This window comes from Panthera leo, chromosome A3, assembly GCF_018350215.1.
Source record: "Panthera leo isolate Ple1 chromosome A3, P.leo_Ple1_pat1.1, whole genome shotgun sequence".
NCBI lineage: Eukaryota > Metazoa > Chordata > Mammalia > Carnivora > Felidae > Panthera > Panthera leo.
Window position 1 is genome coordinate 105,256,460 of NC_056681.1, and position 19,238 is coordinate 105,275,697.

Below are 19,238 nucleotides of genomic sequence, written 5' to 3' on the forward strand. Positions count from 1 at the left end.
TTTAAAATGGAGGACCGTATGGAATGCTCCCGATCTGACTTTTCAGAGAGAAAAAGTAGCAGCCGGCGTATGGTTGTGGCGTACAGAGGCTCTGGGTCCCTGCGCAACACAGGGGGGCCGGCGACAGCCGGGGCCGCGGCGCCCTCTGGAGCGCGAGGCCTTCACAAGGGCTGACGCGGGGCGGTGGCGACGGGAGTCCGTCCGGCAGGTAGCCAGGATCACCAGGGTTATCCGGTGTTAAACGTGAGAAAGCGTAGTCGTGAAATAAATGAAAATGAAGCTACTCGCCTGTTAAGTGGGAGCATAAATGAGAAGTAATTTCCTCTAACATAACGAGATGGGAGTTCGTTCCCACCAGGATGGTTGTGTCCACAAGCGGTGGTCAGCTGATGGCTGGACAGCGTGGAGACGAGCAGCACAAGCAAAGGAAGAGTCAAGACACAGGAAACATTTTGATTATTTTATTTCATAATCTTCAAAATCTTCTGCCATGAGACAGGAATGCATGATAGAAATGGCTCAACATCTTCACATGAAACACTTGGATTCATTTTCATTCACAAGTTTTCTAAAAACATCTACAATTTCATAATCCCACCCACCTGCAACCATTATCACAGATTTAATTGACCATTAAACAGTAGTTGCCAGCAAGAGAGCTGGAACGCTTCTGCGCATTAGTAGTGTCTTTTGAAACTACCACCCAAGAGTATCACCGTCATAAATCTCATTGTACACAGCAACCGCAACGGTGACTGGTGTCCCAGGCACACTCCCTGCTGATCGGAGAGAGCTGTATCTCCCAGGTAAAGAAATGCTTTTTCTTCTAGAACTACTCGTTCATCTCAGTATTTTTCTTGCAGGGAAGGAGCACATGCTGATCTTGATGATTCAGTTACGCTAATAGGCAAGTATATATGCCTGGCATTTATTGATGCTCTCTGATAATTATGTACAGAACATACTGAAAAGTGGATTGCTTGGAATCTAGGTCTCTTCTTTTGAAGAGAACTCCTTTGAGGTTTTTTTTTTGAACTGTAAACAAAAGGAAAGAGATATACGTGGACATATACCTATACACATAGAGATATACACTGAGTATTTTCAATGTGGTGTATATCTTCTATAGATACACACAGAGTGTCTACACTCACCCCTTCACACATACCCACACCCTTACATACAGCATGTGAATATAAATGTTGTGAGTGTCCTTGGGAGTTCACTGGAGTTTGTATATTAATTACCAAATGGTGATGAAATACCTGATTTGTATTACTCCTGAGAAGATACTAGAAGGGAATGACAGTTCTGATGCACTTTGGAATGGCACAATCACGTAAACACTTGCATACTTATACTTAAGACTTCTGAACTCAAAGTTTCTAAACATGGTCTAACAACAAAAAAAAAAAAACAAAAAAACAAAAGAACAATTCAGCAAGTTAAAAAATAAATCAAAACAGTATTTTATAATCAATGTATAAACAAATATATAGGAAATGCGTATTTGTCAGTAATTATTTTTATAGTAGGAAACATGTACTTAAGAAAAACATAGTTATCTGACAAAACTTAAAACAAAACCCCCCTACTATCCAATGCATAACACACGCGTTGCCCATGACAGCAGAGGGCAGCCGCGTCAGAACTGCAAGGCCTTGCAGCAACTCTACCAGAGAAAAATGAGCATATGTAGCAAGTCTGTTAAGTATGCAATTTATAAAAAATGACTGTGACTGTTATATTTCTATAAAAAAGAATTTGTAATTTGCTGAGTGTCTTATCCCTCAATGTAATCTGTATAAAAGTTACAATAAAACCAATGAATTTCAAGCACCAATTCAAACTTACTGTATTTGTATTTCTCCTGTTATGAAAGAGACAAATTATGAGGAAGGCTAAGTTCAAATTAGCCAAGTAATTATTATAGTTTTATAGGCATGCGGTTTCTTCTTCCATTCATGTGGATGCCAAACATTACAAAATGTTTCGGCCAGTAAAGGAATCCTTGGAGGAACCCATTATTTCTGAGAATTAATGGTTTAATATACATTAAAAGCTCTTTAACAAACCACTGCTTTCTTAGTTTTCAGATACAACAGGTCTGCACACAAGAAATCAAGGGACTGTTCCTCATCACGACTTAGAAAGGCAGCATCTGGACGCCTACCGCTAGTGGAAGCAAAGGGCGCTAGGACTCAAGGCAACACCATCGCTTGTGGCGAGACTGAAGTTTTTAACTAAAAAATTTCCACTAGACAATTGGGGTGGGAGGATAGCTCAGTAAGAGAGTGTTTTTTTCTTCCTGATTTCTTTTTCTGCATCAGGGAAAAAAAAGTAGCACAGTCTGAGCCAGTAGATGAGTAACCGTGTTTGTGATGCCTCTGGTTGTTCCTGAAGAAGACTTGTTCAGATAACAAGGGGTTGATTTCAAATCCATACAACTGCTGTTTTTGTTTCCAGTATTTACATCACACCACTTACATACGTGGTCATTTCTGAGACATTAATGTTTCAGTCTCTCTCGCTATTAAGAGTTTGGTTAATTTTCAACACACACCAAACAACCGACATGGTCGGCTGCATTTGAGACTGAAGGTAAGACCACTGAAAACAGATCGTGTGGAAACGCAAATCGCAATCAATAGTGATCTGCGTCGCTTCCCAGCCTGTTATCTGAACTCTATCACAAGATCACATGCAGCTGAAGGAGGAGAGAGACTCGGGCTGAAGCCCTGGTGTTAAGACAGGGCTGGGGGGCCTTGCCGGTCCTCGGTAAGAACAGATTCACTCTGCTCCTTGCTTATCTCGCTGGATGGCTCCTCAAAAATGGGCTCACCGAGGTCCTCGCTGCCCCCTTCACTCTGTTCCTCGATGTGGTCTTCGCTGGGCTCCATGGTCTGTTCCAGGCTGTTCTCCAGAAGTGTGGGAGAATTGCTTATTCTACTTTCGTCTTCAGCTGCCTCATTTAAGGGCTGGGACGGAGGCGGTGTGGGAGTATCAGACTGCATGACACTTTCAATGGAAGAGATGGGGGCTTTGGTTAGAGTACCATCGGCTACGATCTCATTTTGAGGCAAAGGTAACTTTTCTACAAGTTTCCACTGAATGATGCTCATGTCTTTTCCACCAGTTGAAATCAGGTGACTGTCACTGTGTGTAAAACTGACATTGGTGACATGGCTGCTGTGGGCGCTGTACTTGTGACTGGGAGCCTGTGTGAAACAAATCAGACCAGAAAATTAGCCTCATTCCTTACATGCCTCCTTACAGCAATGAAAGTGACTAGGTAAGGGAAGTAATTCAGTTTCTGAAACAGTAATTCAGACCAAAGCCACAGTCATCAAATCTGGGGAACAGAACTAGCAGCAATTTCCTTTCAATACCTACTTATACGGGAGAAACAAAACAGAATAATTGGACACACATCCATACCGTCAGACCATATATTTTAAAAAATAACGAACAGTCTGTCTCTTCTGGATATCAGTTTGGTATACTTATACAGACATTAGCCATTATTCTGCTGAGATGGCTAAGGGAGAACTTACTAGGCGGGCAGGACTGTAGTTGATTTAGAAAATGGCCCCATTGGTCTTATGTATTTATTTTTAATATTTTTTTATTGGAGAGGGGCAGTGGGATAGAGAAATATCTTAAGCAGGGTCCATGCTCAGCATGGAGCCCAACACAGGGCTCGATCCCATGACCCTGGGATTGTGACCTGAGCCAAAATCATGAGCTGGGATGTTCAACCGACTAAGCCACCCAGGCACCCTGATCCCGTAAGCTTTATAATGGTGATCATATGTGTAACAAAGTATGTTAGTAGGTTTAGGAGACATTAAACCTGTTAAAAAATTATTTAAAAAGCAGATGATAAACAGTAAGAAAACACCAGCTTGACCTTAAAAGGAGCAGGGCCTGCCTGGACACTTACAAGGGGCACTGTTATCCCTCTGTGCACCTCAGCAGCACGGGTAGTAATGAGTAACTCTGCACATATCTTCTCATCACTGACACAAAATTAGCCCCCAACAAAAGGCCCTACAACACTAGTTTTCATTATATTGATTTTACCTTTGCTTTGGAGCAGGGATATTGAAACAGATGGACTTTGCAGAAGTCGTCAGCAACAGCGATCACCTTCCTATTGTGGGATCGCACCAGTGCATTGATATCTGTCCCATCGGATCCTTCTGGCCAGACACCTTTGATACGGAAACACAGTGGTGGAGGAAAATTAGTCTAAAATATAACTGTGATACTACATAGGCTTATTTCATTTTAGAATCTTACTTTCATCTGTGTTCAAACTCTTAGCTGCTAACATTTTCCTTACAAATTTCTTAGTAGTGCAATACCTCTTTTAAAGGATGAAGTTTTACCCGAAATCTAATAATAAAATTAAGCCAAAAATAGCCTCAAGATGGAAAATTTAAAGACACAAAAGTACTCACTAGTACCCAGCAGGTGGCACTCATTTGTTTTAGTTTAACTCACCTCTGCAAATAAGCTCTTCCTTTCTAAAGTTTCTAGTTGGAGGGGAAATTCTCAGTTAGTTGTGTGGTGAGGTACGGAAAGAAAGCCATAGCATTAGTTCTTCCAAGGAGACTCTGGGGAAACTGTGTAAAATGCACACACTCCTCCTCTGCTGTTCCCTTCAGGTGGGCACTTGAAGAGAACCTCGAAGATTCTTAATAGAAATGCATAGGCCATCTACAAGTCTACCATGCTGCCCCACAGAATTTTCCTGTAACTATGATTTATGTCCAGAGACACTACAAATTTAATTATTCTGAATCATTATGAGGCACTGGTGATCATGTCAATGTAGTTAGCACAAAACTCTATTAGACTAGATGGAACTTATGGAATGTATAAGGGCTGAGATGCTGGCCTCCTATGGTTCAGTGCTATTCTAAAGAACAAATAAGTTTTCGGTAAATTTGCTGAGTCAAAACACTTTTTTTATCTAAAAAAAAAGTTTTTTAATGTTTATTTTTGAGACAGAGACAGAGCATGAGCGGAGGAGGGGCAGAGAGAGAGGGAGACACAGAATCCGAAGCAGGCTCCAGGCTCCGAGCTGTCAGCACAGAGCCCGACGTGGGGCTCGAACTCACAAGCCGTGAGATCATGACCTGAGCCACCCAGGTGCCCCTAAAACACTTCTTAACTGACACCTCTTACTAAGTAAATGAGTATTGTTTCATTAAAATAACAAGGTACGGGGGCGCCTGAGTGCCTCAGTCAGTTAAGTGACCGACTTCAGCTCAGGTCATGATCTCGCGGCTCGTGAGTTCGAGTCCCGCGTCGGGCTCTGTGCTGATGGCTCAGAGCCTGGAGCCTGCTTCAGATTCTGTGACTCTGTCTCTTCCCCTGCCCCACTTGTGCTCTGTCTCTCTCAAAAATAAATGACCATTAAAAAAAATTTTTTTTAAATAACTAGGTAAATTACCAGCCATTGGCTACTGCTTCAGTTTCACCCAGAGTAATGAAACTGTATGTGGACTAGTCCGGATTATTTTTTAAATTTCTTGCTAGTCTAGGCATTCTCCTCCATCTCTATAGCAGTTGTGTTTACTTTTTTGAGAGAGAGCACGCAAATGGAGGGACCAGGGGGGTGGGGGTGGGGGGAGAGAATCCCAAGCAGGCTCCATGCCCAGCTCGGAGACTGACATGGGGCTTGATCTCATGACCCTGGGATCATGACCTGAGCTGAAATTGAGAGGCAGATGCTTAACCAACTGAGCCACCTGGGTGTCCCTGCACTCCAAATTTTATCTTTAAATAATATCTACTAAAAATGCCTTTATACTTCAAATGCATTCATATGCAAAAGAGTAAGAACTGCTGACAAGGATGTGGGGAAACAGAACCCTCGTACATCACTGGTGGGAATGTAAATGGTGCAGCCGCTTCAGGAAAACAGTCTGGCATTCTCCAAAAGGTTAAACACAAGGTTACCATTTGACCCTCGAATCCCACTCCTAGATATATACTCCAGGGAAACGAAGACATGCCGATACGAAAGCTTGCACATGCTTGTTTGCAGCAGCATTATTTATAACAGCTGAAAAGCAGAAACAACTCAAGAGTCCATCAACTGATAAATGGACAAGCAAAATGTGGCATATGCATGCAACGGGATATTGTTCAGCCATAAAACGAAGTGCTCATACAGGTTACAATGTGGATGAAACCTGAAAACGGTCTATAGCAAAGAAACCTGTTTCAATGCGTCACACGTTGTGTGACTGCATTTATACGAATTACTGAATAGGCAGAGGTCATTAGAGAAAAAGCAGATGAGTGGCTGCTGGGGGCAGAGGAAGGGGGAGAGGTGGGGAGTGACTGCCAATGGGTAGAGGGTTTCTTTTTTGGGGTGAGGAAAATGTTCTACAAGCAGACAGTGCTGATGGCCACACAACTCTGAATATCCTAAAACCACTGTACTGTATACTTTAAATAGACGAATTATGTAGTATGTGAATCACAGCTCAATAAAGCTATTTTAAAAATTTACAAATTTAAAAAATTCAGTTTTTACTTGGAGGAAAAACATGGGAAGACAATCTGTGCTATTATTGTAAATTTTTTTTTCCTTTTAATTGTCTTTCATATTTATTGAGGACCAAAAGTCTGCTGGACTCTGCAGAGAACACACTTCACAATGGTTCAATCCTAATACACTTAATTTCTCTGAGTCTGGCATCAGTAGCGACAACACTGAAGAACATACACAGACTACTTTTCACTTAGCAATTTAACCAAGTAAGTATTATACATAAAAACTCCACAAACTACCTTTTCCTCATCAGGTGTCATGTTCTTACCAAAGACTTGAAAGCCTAGGACGCAGGTATATGTCGTCCAATCGATGTCCTTACAATCTGATCGATTCCTGATTAGTTTGCAGCCACTCGGAATGTCCCCTTTAAATTTAGAAACAGGAAGTATAATCATAGTGACTGTGTACAAATGTTTTTGAAAGTGCATCTTGATTCAAACTAGCCACGTTTACTTGTATTTATAATCCACACACTGAAAAACATTAAGACACATTTAAAAAGGAAAAGAAAGTGCTCACTTTACCGTTCATAGAACCACAAACTTGTTCCCCACTGAAATTGTTCTTGCTTCTTTAAGAAGCGTAAATGCCTATCCATTATACTCTTTCCTGTCTCCAGGAAAAGTTGTTAAATACAAAACTGTATGAGAGCAGCAATCTCCCTGAGTAATTTCTTAAGACTACATATCTACATATTTAAATTAATTCATTACTTTCTGGGAGAAGTGAACCACATTTGAAAGTCTCATTCCTTAGCTCAGAGTAACATGTGCTTTGTCAAATCAGAGAGGCCAGCACGCACTCTCTGCACAGCCTGTTCATCTGTGCCCGACAGACCCATCTCAGCCATATCTAGTCGTTCATACTTACAGTACAATATCTCATAGTCTCCTGAGTTAGACATTATATATTTATTGTCTGGGGACCAGTCAAGGTGTGTGATATAGCTGGAATGTCCCTAGAGAAAAACAGAGCGACAATTAGGAAAGCATTCAGTGTTTTGAATAAGTCGTTTAATAGTTAGCCAATACTTTCTCTGCGTAGCCATTCATCTGGAATTCCTCAAGTACAGAGAGGAGTATCACAGCCTCTAGAACTGAACAGGGCTCACAACAGGTCTTTAGTTCTTTCTCACCATGTCTCACTGGCAACTGAAGAGGCAGGTATTTAAGAATCTCATGCCCTACCAACTGAGCTAGCCAGGCGCCCCAAGAGGCAGGTATTTAAAGATGCCAGTGATACATGAAGAGTTGTGGCGGAACTCTGGAAGACAGAGATCTCACCACAGTGGAAACATGTGGAAACACTTGGAACTTGGGAACATGCTGTTGGCCTTTCCACGCAGATAGCAGCCACAAGCACCGACTACTTGTGTCAGACTTCCAACAATGAGGAGTCTCTTAAACTTGTGCCTTAAAGGATACTTCACAGATAACCATATCCTCAGGCCTTATTTCAAGTCACCGGTGTCCCCTTTAGAGGGACTTCATTTATGAGAATGAAGTAATGGTTCCAGGAGCTGCTGCTTAGTATCCACAGTACACCCCAGAGGCTGGGGAATATGGCACACGTATATGGGCATATGGAGGGTTCCTAGAAAAACTCTCAAAGAGTATTTCTGGGGAAAACTCACCCAACATGTACTCCTTCAGAACAAGTGGATCCAATCTAATTAACTCCTTAAGCAGTGACTTTTTTTTTTTTTTTTAATCTATTCATTCTGAGAAAGTGAGCTTGGGGAGAGGGGCAGAGAGAGGAGAGAAAAGATCCCAAGCAAGCTCTGTACTGTGCTGTCAGCACAGAGTGTGATGTGGGGCTCGAACCCCTGAACCATGAGATCGTGACCTGAGCCAGAATCAAGAGTCAGATGCATAACTGACCGAGCCACCCAGGTGCCCCAAGACCGTGATCTTTTTCTGCTCTGGTTTTACTAACACTGTGGGAATTAAGGCAAAAAAACTACCAAATGCTGTATTTTGTTGGCTTCCTATGTAAGCATCTGATGATTTCTAAGATAAATCACACACAGGTCTTAACGGTTTACCAAAGTCAATGGAGACTCAAAAGCACTTTTATCTCCTACCATCTATGGTAAAACATATTTAATTTCTATTGTACTTTTTGAATTACTAGCTTTCTGCACCCATGATTTTATTTTTTAAGTTAAAAAATCCAAAATAACTTAGGCACAGCTTTTAATGTTTCACACAAAACATTCTAATTACTCCATTATCCTTCTGGAGTCTAACGACACCTGCCTGGAGCTAAGATCTCCTTCACAATGCTGTATGGCAAATATACATATTTAAACACTTAAATGAATTTAAATTATGGGAATTTGAGAACTGTGAAGCTCCTGAACTCACCAGAGACGAGGAGGTATACTGGAAAACAGGTTTGGAATCACTTGCTAGGCACAACGGAGATCTACCAACTTAACAAGAAATCAATTTTCAGAGCCCGAAAGACCCATGTGGTTACTGGATATTTTCTGAATATGGCAGAAGGATGGGGTTCACACAAATCCTCTTCCTGGCGCACACGAGTCTGATGGCGCTGGGCTCTGGTGTCAGGAGAAGCCATGCTTCTTAGATAAGAAAACTACATGAAGGACCGATCTCACTAGATTACCCAGGCAAAGTGCAGTCCCCCAAGAAGCATTCACATTAACGTAGAAGTGTTTAAAAATATAATCTGGATCTCTGTGAAAATGCTTTAGTAACATTATTTAGAAGAGCATCAAAAGCTTATATGTAGGGGAGCCTGGGTGGCTCAGTTGGGTGAGGGTCCAGCTTCGACTCAGGTCATGATCTCACAATCTGTGGGTTCAAGCTCCATGTCAGGTTTTGTGATGGCAGTGCAGAGCCTGCTTCAGATTCTCAGTCTCCCTCTCTCTCTGCCCCCCCGCCAACTTGCGCTCGCACGCTCTAACATAAAAAAAAAAAAGCATTGTATGTATACATAATATTCAAGTAGCTCCATCTGTACTGGACATAGAACATATTTAGAAGGTCAGTATAAAGTCTTCTCAAAAAGGACTCCTGAGTAGCAAAAGTACCCAAATAAAGGAAAGACCCTGGGGAAGTTATCAATTCATACCAGAAAAACAAAGTGAGTATTTTCTCCCTCATATGGATTCCAATAAATAAGCAAAGAAAAGATTAAATGCAACTGTTTGGCATCTGTAATGTTACCTTCCCATACACCACCTCAGAGTGTCCTTGCTTCACCCAACTCATAGGCCATGGAAGGTACAGGCACAGCTTGGGGGAGGGTAGCTTCAAATACCACCCCAAGGGCGCACACACAGTTGGGAGCAAATCTAGTACACTTGTGGGGTGCCTGGGAGGCTCAGCTCGTTCAGCGTCTGACTCTGCACTGGAGTCTGCATGGAGCCTGCTTAGGAAGATCCCTCCTCCCCTACTCGCTCTCAAAAAAATAATTTTTTTTTTTCTTTTACTATACTTCCTTGAAAAGAAACAGTGAAGTATTTTCTAAGCCGGAATTTTCATTACTGCTATTAAATAATCACAGTAATAATCACAAGTGATGGAACCCAAGACGACTACTCTGAAAAAAATCAGAGATATTTTAGCTACATCTTTGTCAACTAGAAGACCATCTACATCAGTGGCTTGCAACCCTGGCTATATATTAAAAATTATATGGGGAGTTTTTTAAAAAAGTTCCAAGGCCTAGAGTTAGGGATCTCACCTTTTCCTTGTAAGTAGGTACCAGACATGACTCCCCCTTACCATCTAGAGCAGTGCTAACGGAACTTGCTGTAGTAATGAAAATGTGTGGACATACACGGTCCAGTGCAGCAGCAACTAGCCACCTGTGGCTTCTGAGTACTTGAAATATGGCTAGTGCTCCCAGGGAACTGAATTGTATTTAATTTCATGAATGGAAAGTTGTAGTTAGTAGCTGTGATATTGGATAATGCAGAGAACAGTCCATTCTTACCCTACTGATATGAAATATTTCTTATCCTCTAGTAAATTTCGATATAAACAGATACCTGTTTCTGAACTTTCTTTTCTGTTCCATTAGTCTGCCTATCTCCAGTCAACTGGAATAGTTTTGTGGTATGTGGAAAATTTCAGATGAACTTTCAAAACATTTTATCATAAATAACATGTTGAAAATTTAAATAAGGGGGTGCCTGAGTGGCTCAGTTAAGTGTCTGACTCTTGATTTGGGCTCAGGTCAAGATCTCACAGTTCAGGAGTTTGAGCCCCATGTCAGGCTCTGCACTAAGAGTGTGGAACCTGCTTGGGATTCTCCCCCTCCCCCTCTCTCTGACCTTCTCCAGCTTGTGCTTTCTCTCTCTCAAAATAAACAAACAAACTTAAAAAAATATTTAGGACTGCATCAAATTTAGACAATAATTTGTAGAGAACAGCTATTTTTATCAAATCTTTTGATCCAGAAACATGTTATAACTATTTTTTCAGCCATGTTTCCTGTGCTTTACTTGCTAGGTTTATTCTCAAAGCATCTACGGTTCTGGTTGCTATTGCAAACAGGATTTTTCCCCCATCAAAGTTCTGATGTGCTTTTGCTGGTTTGAGGGAAAATTATTATTACTATTTTAGTTTTATTTATTTAATTAGTCTCTACACCCCATATAGGGATTGAACTCAAAGACACCGAGATCAACAGTTGCATGTTCTTCTGACTGAGTCAGCCAGGAGCCCTGAGAGAAAGTTATTCTTTATAGAATAGGTTGCTAGCTCCTATACAATCCAATTCTGCCACCCTTTTGTTAAGAGCCCACCTAAAACACTGGATTTCCCAATTTCTTTTGCAGCTAGAGGTGGTGCAGAAATCACTGAGTGGGGCTTCTAGGGAAACTTTAAGAGAACTGATTTAGGAGGAGCAGTGTCTTTTCCCCTTGCTCTGATCCTCTCCTCCTGGAACTAGATCTGATGACTGGAGAATGACAGAATACAAAGAAAGGAAGATCCTATGTCCCTGATGACTTTTGTTTAAATGATAACACATCCCTCATTTTTTTACTGCAATATATCCTGTTACACGAACACTGAATCCTAATCCCATACTGGATTAGTTTCTTGGAGATTTTTTTTTTTTTAATGTTTATTTATTTAGAGAGGGAGAGAGTATGAGTGGGGGAGGGGCAGAGAGAGAGGGGAGGGGTGACAGACAGAAATCCAAGCAGGGTCCGCGCTGTCAGCATAGAGCACAATGTGTGGCTTGATCTCACCAACCATGAGATCATGACCTGAGCCGAAATCAACAGGACGCTTAACCAACTGAGCCACCCAGGTGCCCCGTTTTCTTGGAGATTTCTAAGCAGACTGTTAAAGACTCTTTTATGCTTCTCTTTTTGATGTATATTTTCAATTACCAAAATCCTGGCAAAAAGGACCTTACTTTTACCAGCATTTCTTTCCTATCAGGACAGACTTTGTAATAGTACACCATTGCACCTTCAATATATTACATTTTCTACGCTAAGGTCTCAGAATGTGTTAAATCCTTTTACCAAGAATTGGAGTCAAAGACAACGCCAGTGTGCTGGCACTCAGGGGCAGAATAAAAGCATCTTAATCCTTGGGGGCCTGGGTGGCTCAGTCGGTTAAGTGCCCGACTTTGGCTCAGGTCATGATCTTGCGATTCATGATTTCGAGCGCCATGTCAGGCTCTCTGCTGTCAATGCAGAGCCTGCTTCACATCCTCTGTCTCCCTCACTCTACTCCTTCTCCAGCCTCTCTCTCTCAAATAGAAATAAGCATAAATAAAATTTAGAAAATTTTCAAAAAAAAAAAAAAAGGCATCATAAAAAAAGCATCCCACTGCAAACAGAGTAGAAACTTTAGGTTGGTCAGAACACTTAAACTCTTTCAAGGAAAATACACAATTATCCACAATTAGAAAACTATTTTTGAACTTTCATAGATTCATATTAAATGCTGAAAGACACCCTTATGTAACACCCGGGGTTGTCTCATCTAGTTACTGAGAACAATGCTGCTGCTGATGGCACCCAACACTGAGCAGAGAACATTCTATGCACAGGGCATACACGGTCAACTCTCAATCTTCCAGGAGCCTGCAGGAGGACGCCCACTTAGCAGATGAGCAAGTCCAGGAGGCAAAGAGAGGTTACATAACTTTTCTGAAGTCACTATTATAAAAAAGAATTGGTGGAGCCAGAGTTTAAGCCCAGGTCAGAGATGTCTGGACCAAATGAAACACAGCATTTAAATCATGCTTATCTTTTACTCATTTCTCTAACAGTGAAGATGAGCAGAAAGTAATTTAAAAGTAGCATTTCAGAAAAAGAATTTATAAGTAAGGACTTTTTCAGTACATTTTCAAAATAGCACAGGAAAAGCTGAGGTAAAGAAACACTGTATGGAAAGCAACAAAACTATAAAACCTCACAATCCTCAAAGGTATTTCAGATAACCAACCAGCAGTCTTCAAATTCTTCTAAGCTATAAAATCAAGAGAAGCCCCATATACAAAGCAAAGAAAATCAGATCCATACTAGCCCGGCCCAGCCCCACCCCCAAACCCTGGGGCTTTGCAGAAGTTAAAAAGAGCTTCTGAATCCAAAGCCTTTTTATAAACTTTTCCATAGCAGCAGTTATAAAATCAAACTGCTTATACAGTGAATATATGATATAACCATGAACCCCTGAATCCCACAGGTTAGTCAGACCACTTTTTCTAGTCTGTATTAAACACTAAGAAGATGGATGCTTTCATGGGAAGTAAAGAAAGACAAAAGGTCATCCTAAATTATACGATCTGAGTGAGAGGCACAAAATGCCACCGATCTGGTCAAGTAGGCCCAGGGTGTGTGCTAGAGGGGATGTGGAGAACCCAAGGGCAGCAGGAAGATGGTGCGCTCCCAGGGGCAAACGCGGGAAGTGAGATGGCAGACAGGCCACAGAAGAGAAAATGAAAGGCTGCCACACAGAAACAGTATGGAGGGATGACTCCATTCCTTTTTTTTTTTTTTAATGTTTATTTTTGAAAGAGCGGGGAAGAGAGCAAGCATGGGGAAGAGGCAGAGAGAGAGGGGGACAGAGGATCCGAAGTGGGCCCTACGCGGACAGCAGAGAGCCCGGTGTGGGGCTTGAACCGTGAGATCAAGACCTGAGCCAAAGTGGGACGCTTAACTGACTGAACCACCCCGGCGCCCCAGGATGACTCCATTCTATGTCTCTTCCTCTCTATTCCTCAGCCAGACAGGTCAGGCTCATGGAGAGAAGATCATTTCTTGGAAGATCACTAGGGTTCCTTCAAAGAGAAGTTCCAGGACCATATGTGTAGAAACAAACTTGAGGTGTTTGAGGGGGAATATCTGCTACATAACAGCATGTAAATTTCAATGAAATGGAAGAATAAATTTTGTGTGTTTATGGAAACTACAGTGGGAATTAAACTTTAGAATTGACATCAAATAAGGCAGAAAAGAGCAAAGAAACAAGAGCCCTAATAGGTCCAAGGCCAGCAAGTCTAGAGTACAACCTGACCGCACGTATGAATCTGTCCACAGCAAGTGTTGTGCAGGTGGCGGCGGCAGGGTGGTCAGCACGTAAACAGAGCCGCAGAGGGAAATGTGGACAGTACCACCTAAGGTCTAGGGTAGAGGGACCTGAACCAGGACCACTTCCAGGGGAAGCTACTGACCTACTGGGGATCGAGGTGCCAGGCTTGCTCACTTCCTCATGATACTCTGGTTACACATGCAATTTTTGTCTAAAGGGAAGTACTGGCTGGAGGATGTGCATGTCCTGTTCCCTTGGCATTTATAGATCTTATTTTAAATGAATAAACTAGCATTCTGATTACGAGTTGGTTTCCTGAGGCCTGCTTATGGAGAGGAAAGCTGGTTGGCCAGAGGAAACTAGGATTCAGTCCCTTATCAGTTATAGCTCTTGTAAATTGGTATTTTACACAGGAGAACCTGTGTGATATAAGCCCATGTCTCTAAAAGGGTCTTGTTTTGTTTTTTTAGCTTATTACAGTGAGCAAGGCCTTGGCCTGTCACAACCTTGTCAAGCAAGCCACCGATGAGGGACTCACACATCATCAGTTAGCTGCCTTTTACTGAGACATGCTCCTTGGTGTTCTTGGTACCAGTCATCTTCTCATCTGACATTTCCACAAAAAGTGATGCCATCAAGAGGGACAGGCTCCAACTGCTTAATTCATTAGAGAGACATTCTCTAAAAATTCTAAATAAATAGGCTTCTGCAGCTATTTTGGTTACTTAAAATATTGACTAGTAATAGGAAAATATTGGAATTGAAATAGAAAACAGCATTTGTATCTGCAACCGTGAATAGTTCCTAACCTTCACAACAATCCTATATAGTAGGAACTATTAAAATGTCCAATTTTAAGATAATAAAATCAAGATTTAAAGAAGTTAACTAACTGGCCTAAAGTCAAATCTATTACCAGCAAAACCAGCCATTAGCTCGGTTCTGTCTGTCCTCTACCCTAACAGACACCAGATAAAAGCGGTCAACATGAAACTGTAACACCAGCTGGTGGAAGCAGACAGCAAGGAGAAGTGACAGCTGGAAGCAAAGTACAAAACACAAGATAATTAGAAAAGCAGAGTAGCCGAGCCTCTCATTACAGGCTCAAACAGCACTATCAACTTTAACAGTTCTGAAGGAGATCTCAAAATAATATTTTCAAATGCTTTCAAGATAAAAGCTGCTTAACTGGAGAAGGCTAAGTCTCATGCAATTGAGACATTTCTCAACACTCTCGAGGTCATTCTCAGGACAATGAGACAAATACTGAAAAACCTGAGGCATTATCATTACAGTGGAAAGTCTGCTGTACTAAGGGAAGAGGGTTCCGGCCCCAAGTTTGCCATCATGTCAAGATGCAACCAAGGCCAAGTCCTTTATCTTTTCTGAAACTCAGTCTCTTTATCAGTAAAATGAGGGCTGAGCCAAGTGTGTGCTACAAGGCTCCCTGGAAAATTTTATGATTCCACCATTAAATTATAGTTGATATACTCTGTTTACTAAGACATGGACTTTTTTAAAAGGTTGAGGTAAAAAATAATTAAAAACTTGGTGCCTGGTGGGGTAAACCTCAGTAACCGAAAATTCCTTTCAGCGGAGCATTTCACTTACTCATGTGGTGCAAAGAGGCATTACTGTACTATTCCACATCACGAAGATAATAAATCAATTAAAAGAGATTTCAATAGATTACTGGGTAATGATTCATAATTGTTGTCAAGGCAAAAAAAATAATTTTGGATAAATTCTAAAACTTTGAGGTTGCTTGTAGACTGTTTATAGGCTGGTTTTAGGTGCACATACACAAAATAAATAAACAAGTCTCTTCTCTGACTAGTAAATGGGTTTTGCTCATGTACATGCTTCTAAAAACAAATTCTTTTATTTCTCTCCCTAAAACTATTTTGGATCTGTGCTGCCACTAATCACTAATTCATCAGTTTTCAGCCCTAATTTCCTAACACACATACCATGCTACTCATTTTCTATAAAAATAATAGTTACCACATACTGAGTAACCTATTATTTGCCAAGCACTATTTGAAATACTTCATACGTATTAACTTATTTTAATCCAGTGAAGTAGAAAACTGCTATTATCCTCATTTTTATAGATGGGAAAATTGAAACAGAAGGTTTAAGTAACTTGCCCAAGGTCACACTAGCTTGTAAGTGGTGAAATAAGAATTCAAATTCAGGTAGTCTGATCCCAAATATGTGCCCTTGACACTATAGTATACTACCTGCCTTTCTTATCCTGCCCTCAGCTCAAATGTATACTTTTTGAAGAAACAAAAATCTTATATTCCTGGTGTCCAGAACATTTCTTAAATTAGCAGAACACTGTCATAAGGTAAGTACTCAGTATGTCCACAGGATTAAATCGAATCTTTACCTTACAATGATAACCTACTCAATCAGGACAACAAATTGAAGGAAATATGCTTCTGTTAACTCTCTTAATAAATTACTTTTAGTGGTAAGAGAGGTGACACAGGAAACTGCAGGGTGTTGGGGGTGGGCAAGAATGTGGGACACCGGGATTAAAAGTGAGATTGCCCTTTCATTTCTGACTTACTCCATTTTTAAGAAGTGTTATTATTCTAAGGGTTTCCTATGGACACAGCTGTGGTTTAAGAAATTGCCTTAAATTGAAAGAAGTATTAAACTCCCAACAAAAGGAGAAACTTTTTTTTTTTTTTTAAGATGGGGGGTGGGGAGGGCTGGGAGAGAGAGAGAGAGAGAGAGAGAAATTGAACATGTGAGCAAAGGAGGGGGCAGAGGGAGAGGGGGAGAATCTTAAGCATGTTCCATGCTCAGCACAGAGCCCAACACGGAGCTCGATCTCATTACTGAGATCATGACCTGAGATGAAATCAAGAGTTGGATGCTTAACCGACTGAGCCACCCAGGAACCCCAAAAGAAGAAGTATTTCTAAAGCACACAGGGAACTGCAGTATTTTGCTGTCAAGTAATCTTCATTTTCACAGAGTGAGATTAAAGTTTAAAGCAGTGAAAGATAGAAAATAATGGAAACATCAATGTAAACATTTAACTTTTTAACAGAAGTAAAATTTTCCAGCAATTTTCCAGCTTAATTTATTTTACTTCAACCACTTACAGTGCACTTTCCATATCTGCTATATTTTCTTCCATTTTCTGAGACTACATAGAGGTAAATAAAGTTGTCATGAGATCCTACAGCCAGGAGGGTGCCATCTAGAATGAGACAGGAAAAAGTGTTAACTAGAGAAATGTACTGATGGATTCATTTGCTGCTACTTTATTGGACCTGTATTAAATGCTATTTTACAAATGTTGCTAAATCTCATGAATTTAACTGGTATTTGGTATTTGATGAATAAATCCTTCCATCACTAAGCGCACTTGAACAACAGTCATTTTTTCAGAGAACTCACAGGCCTTGGACCCTAGCCTCATCTTCTTCTAGGTAGCTACAATATGGCCCCAGGAAAGTTAACCTGTTCTTATGGGTCTAGGTACCCAGTACTCACAAGCCGAGGGTACAATTGCTCATTTCAGTGGAGCATACATAACTTCTCTAACTATAGTCTCTTGGGAATGGACTATATTCTCTTCCTTCATGGTCTCTTCTATTGTTCTTACCACTTTACAGATGGTCAATAAAGTCTAACTGACCTTTGGATTTTTAACTACTACACTTGCAGTAATTTGTTAGTAGAGACTAAAAAACCAAACAGAATACCTTTTCTGCCTTAAGATAACTTGCCAGGCTTATAGCTTGAAGCAAATACTTTTCCTTCCACGTTCAACTCAGAGAACAGTATTCTGTGGTTCCTTTGAAACAACTTAGAAGCAATCAAAAAAATCCTTTGGATCCCACACTGATCCAACAACTACTGGAATAGATTTTCAAATATAAGCAAAAGTCACTCACACTAACTCCAGGGAAGAATATGAATCAAAACCATATTAATAATGGGGAAAAGGAATTGGAATACTGTGAGAACATAATTAACATTTTGAATAAGGTGTAAAGAATTATTCAAATAAGGCTAAATGAATTTATCAAATTCTTATAATGAGCTGAGTATTTTATCTAAGTAACAAAACCAATCATTACTATGTAGCCAGTAATAATGTAACTAGATTTTAAAGAACCTGAATAGGTTCTATCACAGTGTATTTTGAACATTACTATAATTTTTATTTTCTTACATATAAAAAAAGGTTGCTAAATAGATGTAACAGTCAGTCTAATACCTATCCAAAATTCTAAGTATGTGTGTAATTCCCCTAAAATGGGATTTGACTGTACTATATTCTGCTTTCAATTGCAAAAGCAGTTGTAACAGTTTGTTCTAAATTTGCTTGATGATTTATAATGTTGTTTAACTTTAGAAGTTCTTTTGCAGTCTCCTGCAGAATTTAATCTGATACTGGGGGAAACATATTCAATACTTAACAAGTCTAGAGAGTAGGAAAAAAAATAGTTTTATTGGAAGTGAAAAAATGCACTTTCAGAAAAAATGCTGTGAATGCCAGGATGGGGGGGGGGGGGTCAATCTGCCTACCTACTGAGTAGCGCATCACAGAGAGCTGTTCATTCCCATCTGTGTGGATAGAAACTAGATCTCTGGTTTCTGCATCCAGAACAAACCACCTATTAAGAAGTAAAAATCAAAATTTTCTTTAGATGTCAGCACTTAAAGAAAAAAAAATTGCTTTTTTCCCTTTTAAAAAACTTTAACGAATTTTAACAATGCCCTGAAGTATAACATGATGACATGTGTCCTTCTAATGAAGGATGAACTCATTTGCAGAGTGTTGCTAAATACAATATAAATATGTGGGCCTAGGCATGTTCTCATTTCTATTTAGGTATTCATTGAATGCCAACTGTGTCTCTTTGCTAGGCACCATCTAAACACAAAGTTAAGATGACAGGATTAATTTTTTTCAAGATTATACTCGAGATGGGGAAGAAGAAAAGAGCCAACTGAAACAAAGAACAATTAAGTGCCAATCTCAGTGATGGTGACCATATACAACAGAGGAACTCATAGAATGGAAGTGAATGATAGAGGACACAGAAAAACCTTTAGGAAGGATGTAGGACTCGTTGAGCTGAATGCTGCGGGAAAGAGGTACA

At 40.5% G+C, this 19,238-nt stretch overlaps 1 protein-coding gene across 12 annotated transcripts in view; it reads right to left on the bottom strand.

Moving 5' to 3' along the window:
* Positions 1-446: 446 nt before the first annotated feature.
* The window catches only part of EML4 (EMAP like 4), a 161,504-nt gene continuing 142,712 nt past the window's right edge, over positions 447-19,238 (bottom strand). For all 12 annotated transcript variants that reach the window (XM_042933166.1, XM_042933162.1, XM_042933164.1 and 9 more), the window contains 6 exons: positions 18,661-18,749; positions 17,226-17,323; positions 7,445-7,532; positions 6,840-6,938; positions 4,084-4,214; positions 447-3,218 (listed from right to left, as the gene is read on the bottom strand). In XM_042933166.1, coding sequence (XP_042789100.1) covers positions 2,745-3,218; positions 4,084-4,214; positions 6,840-6,938; positions 7,445-7,532; positions 17,226-17,323; positions 18,661-18,749 — 979 coding nt within the window. In that variant the 3' untranslated portion in view covers positions 447-2,744. The remainder of the gene's footprint in view (positions 3,219-4,083; positions 4,215-6,839; positions 6,939-7,444; positions 7,533-17,225; positions 17,324-18,660; positions 18,750-19,238) is intronic.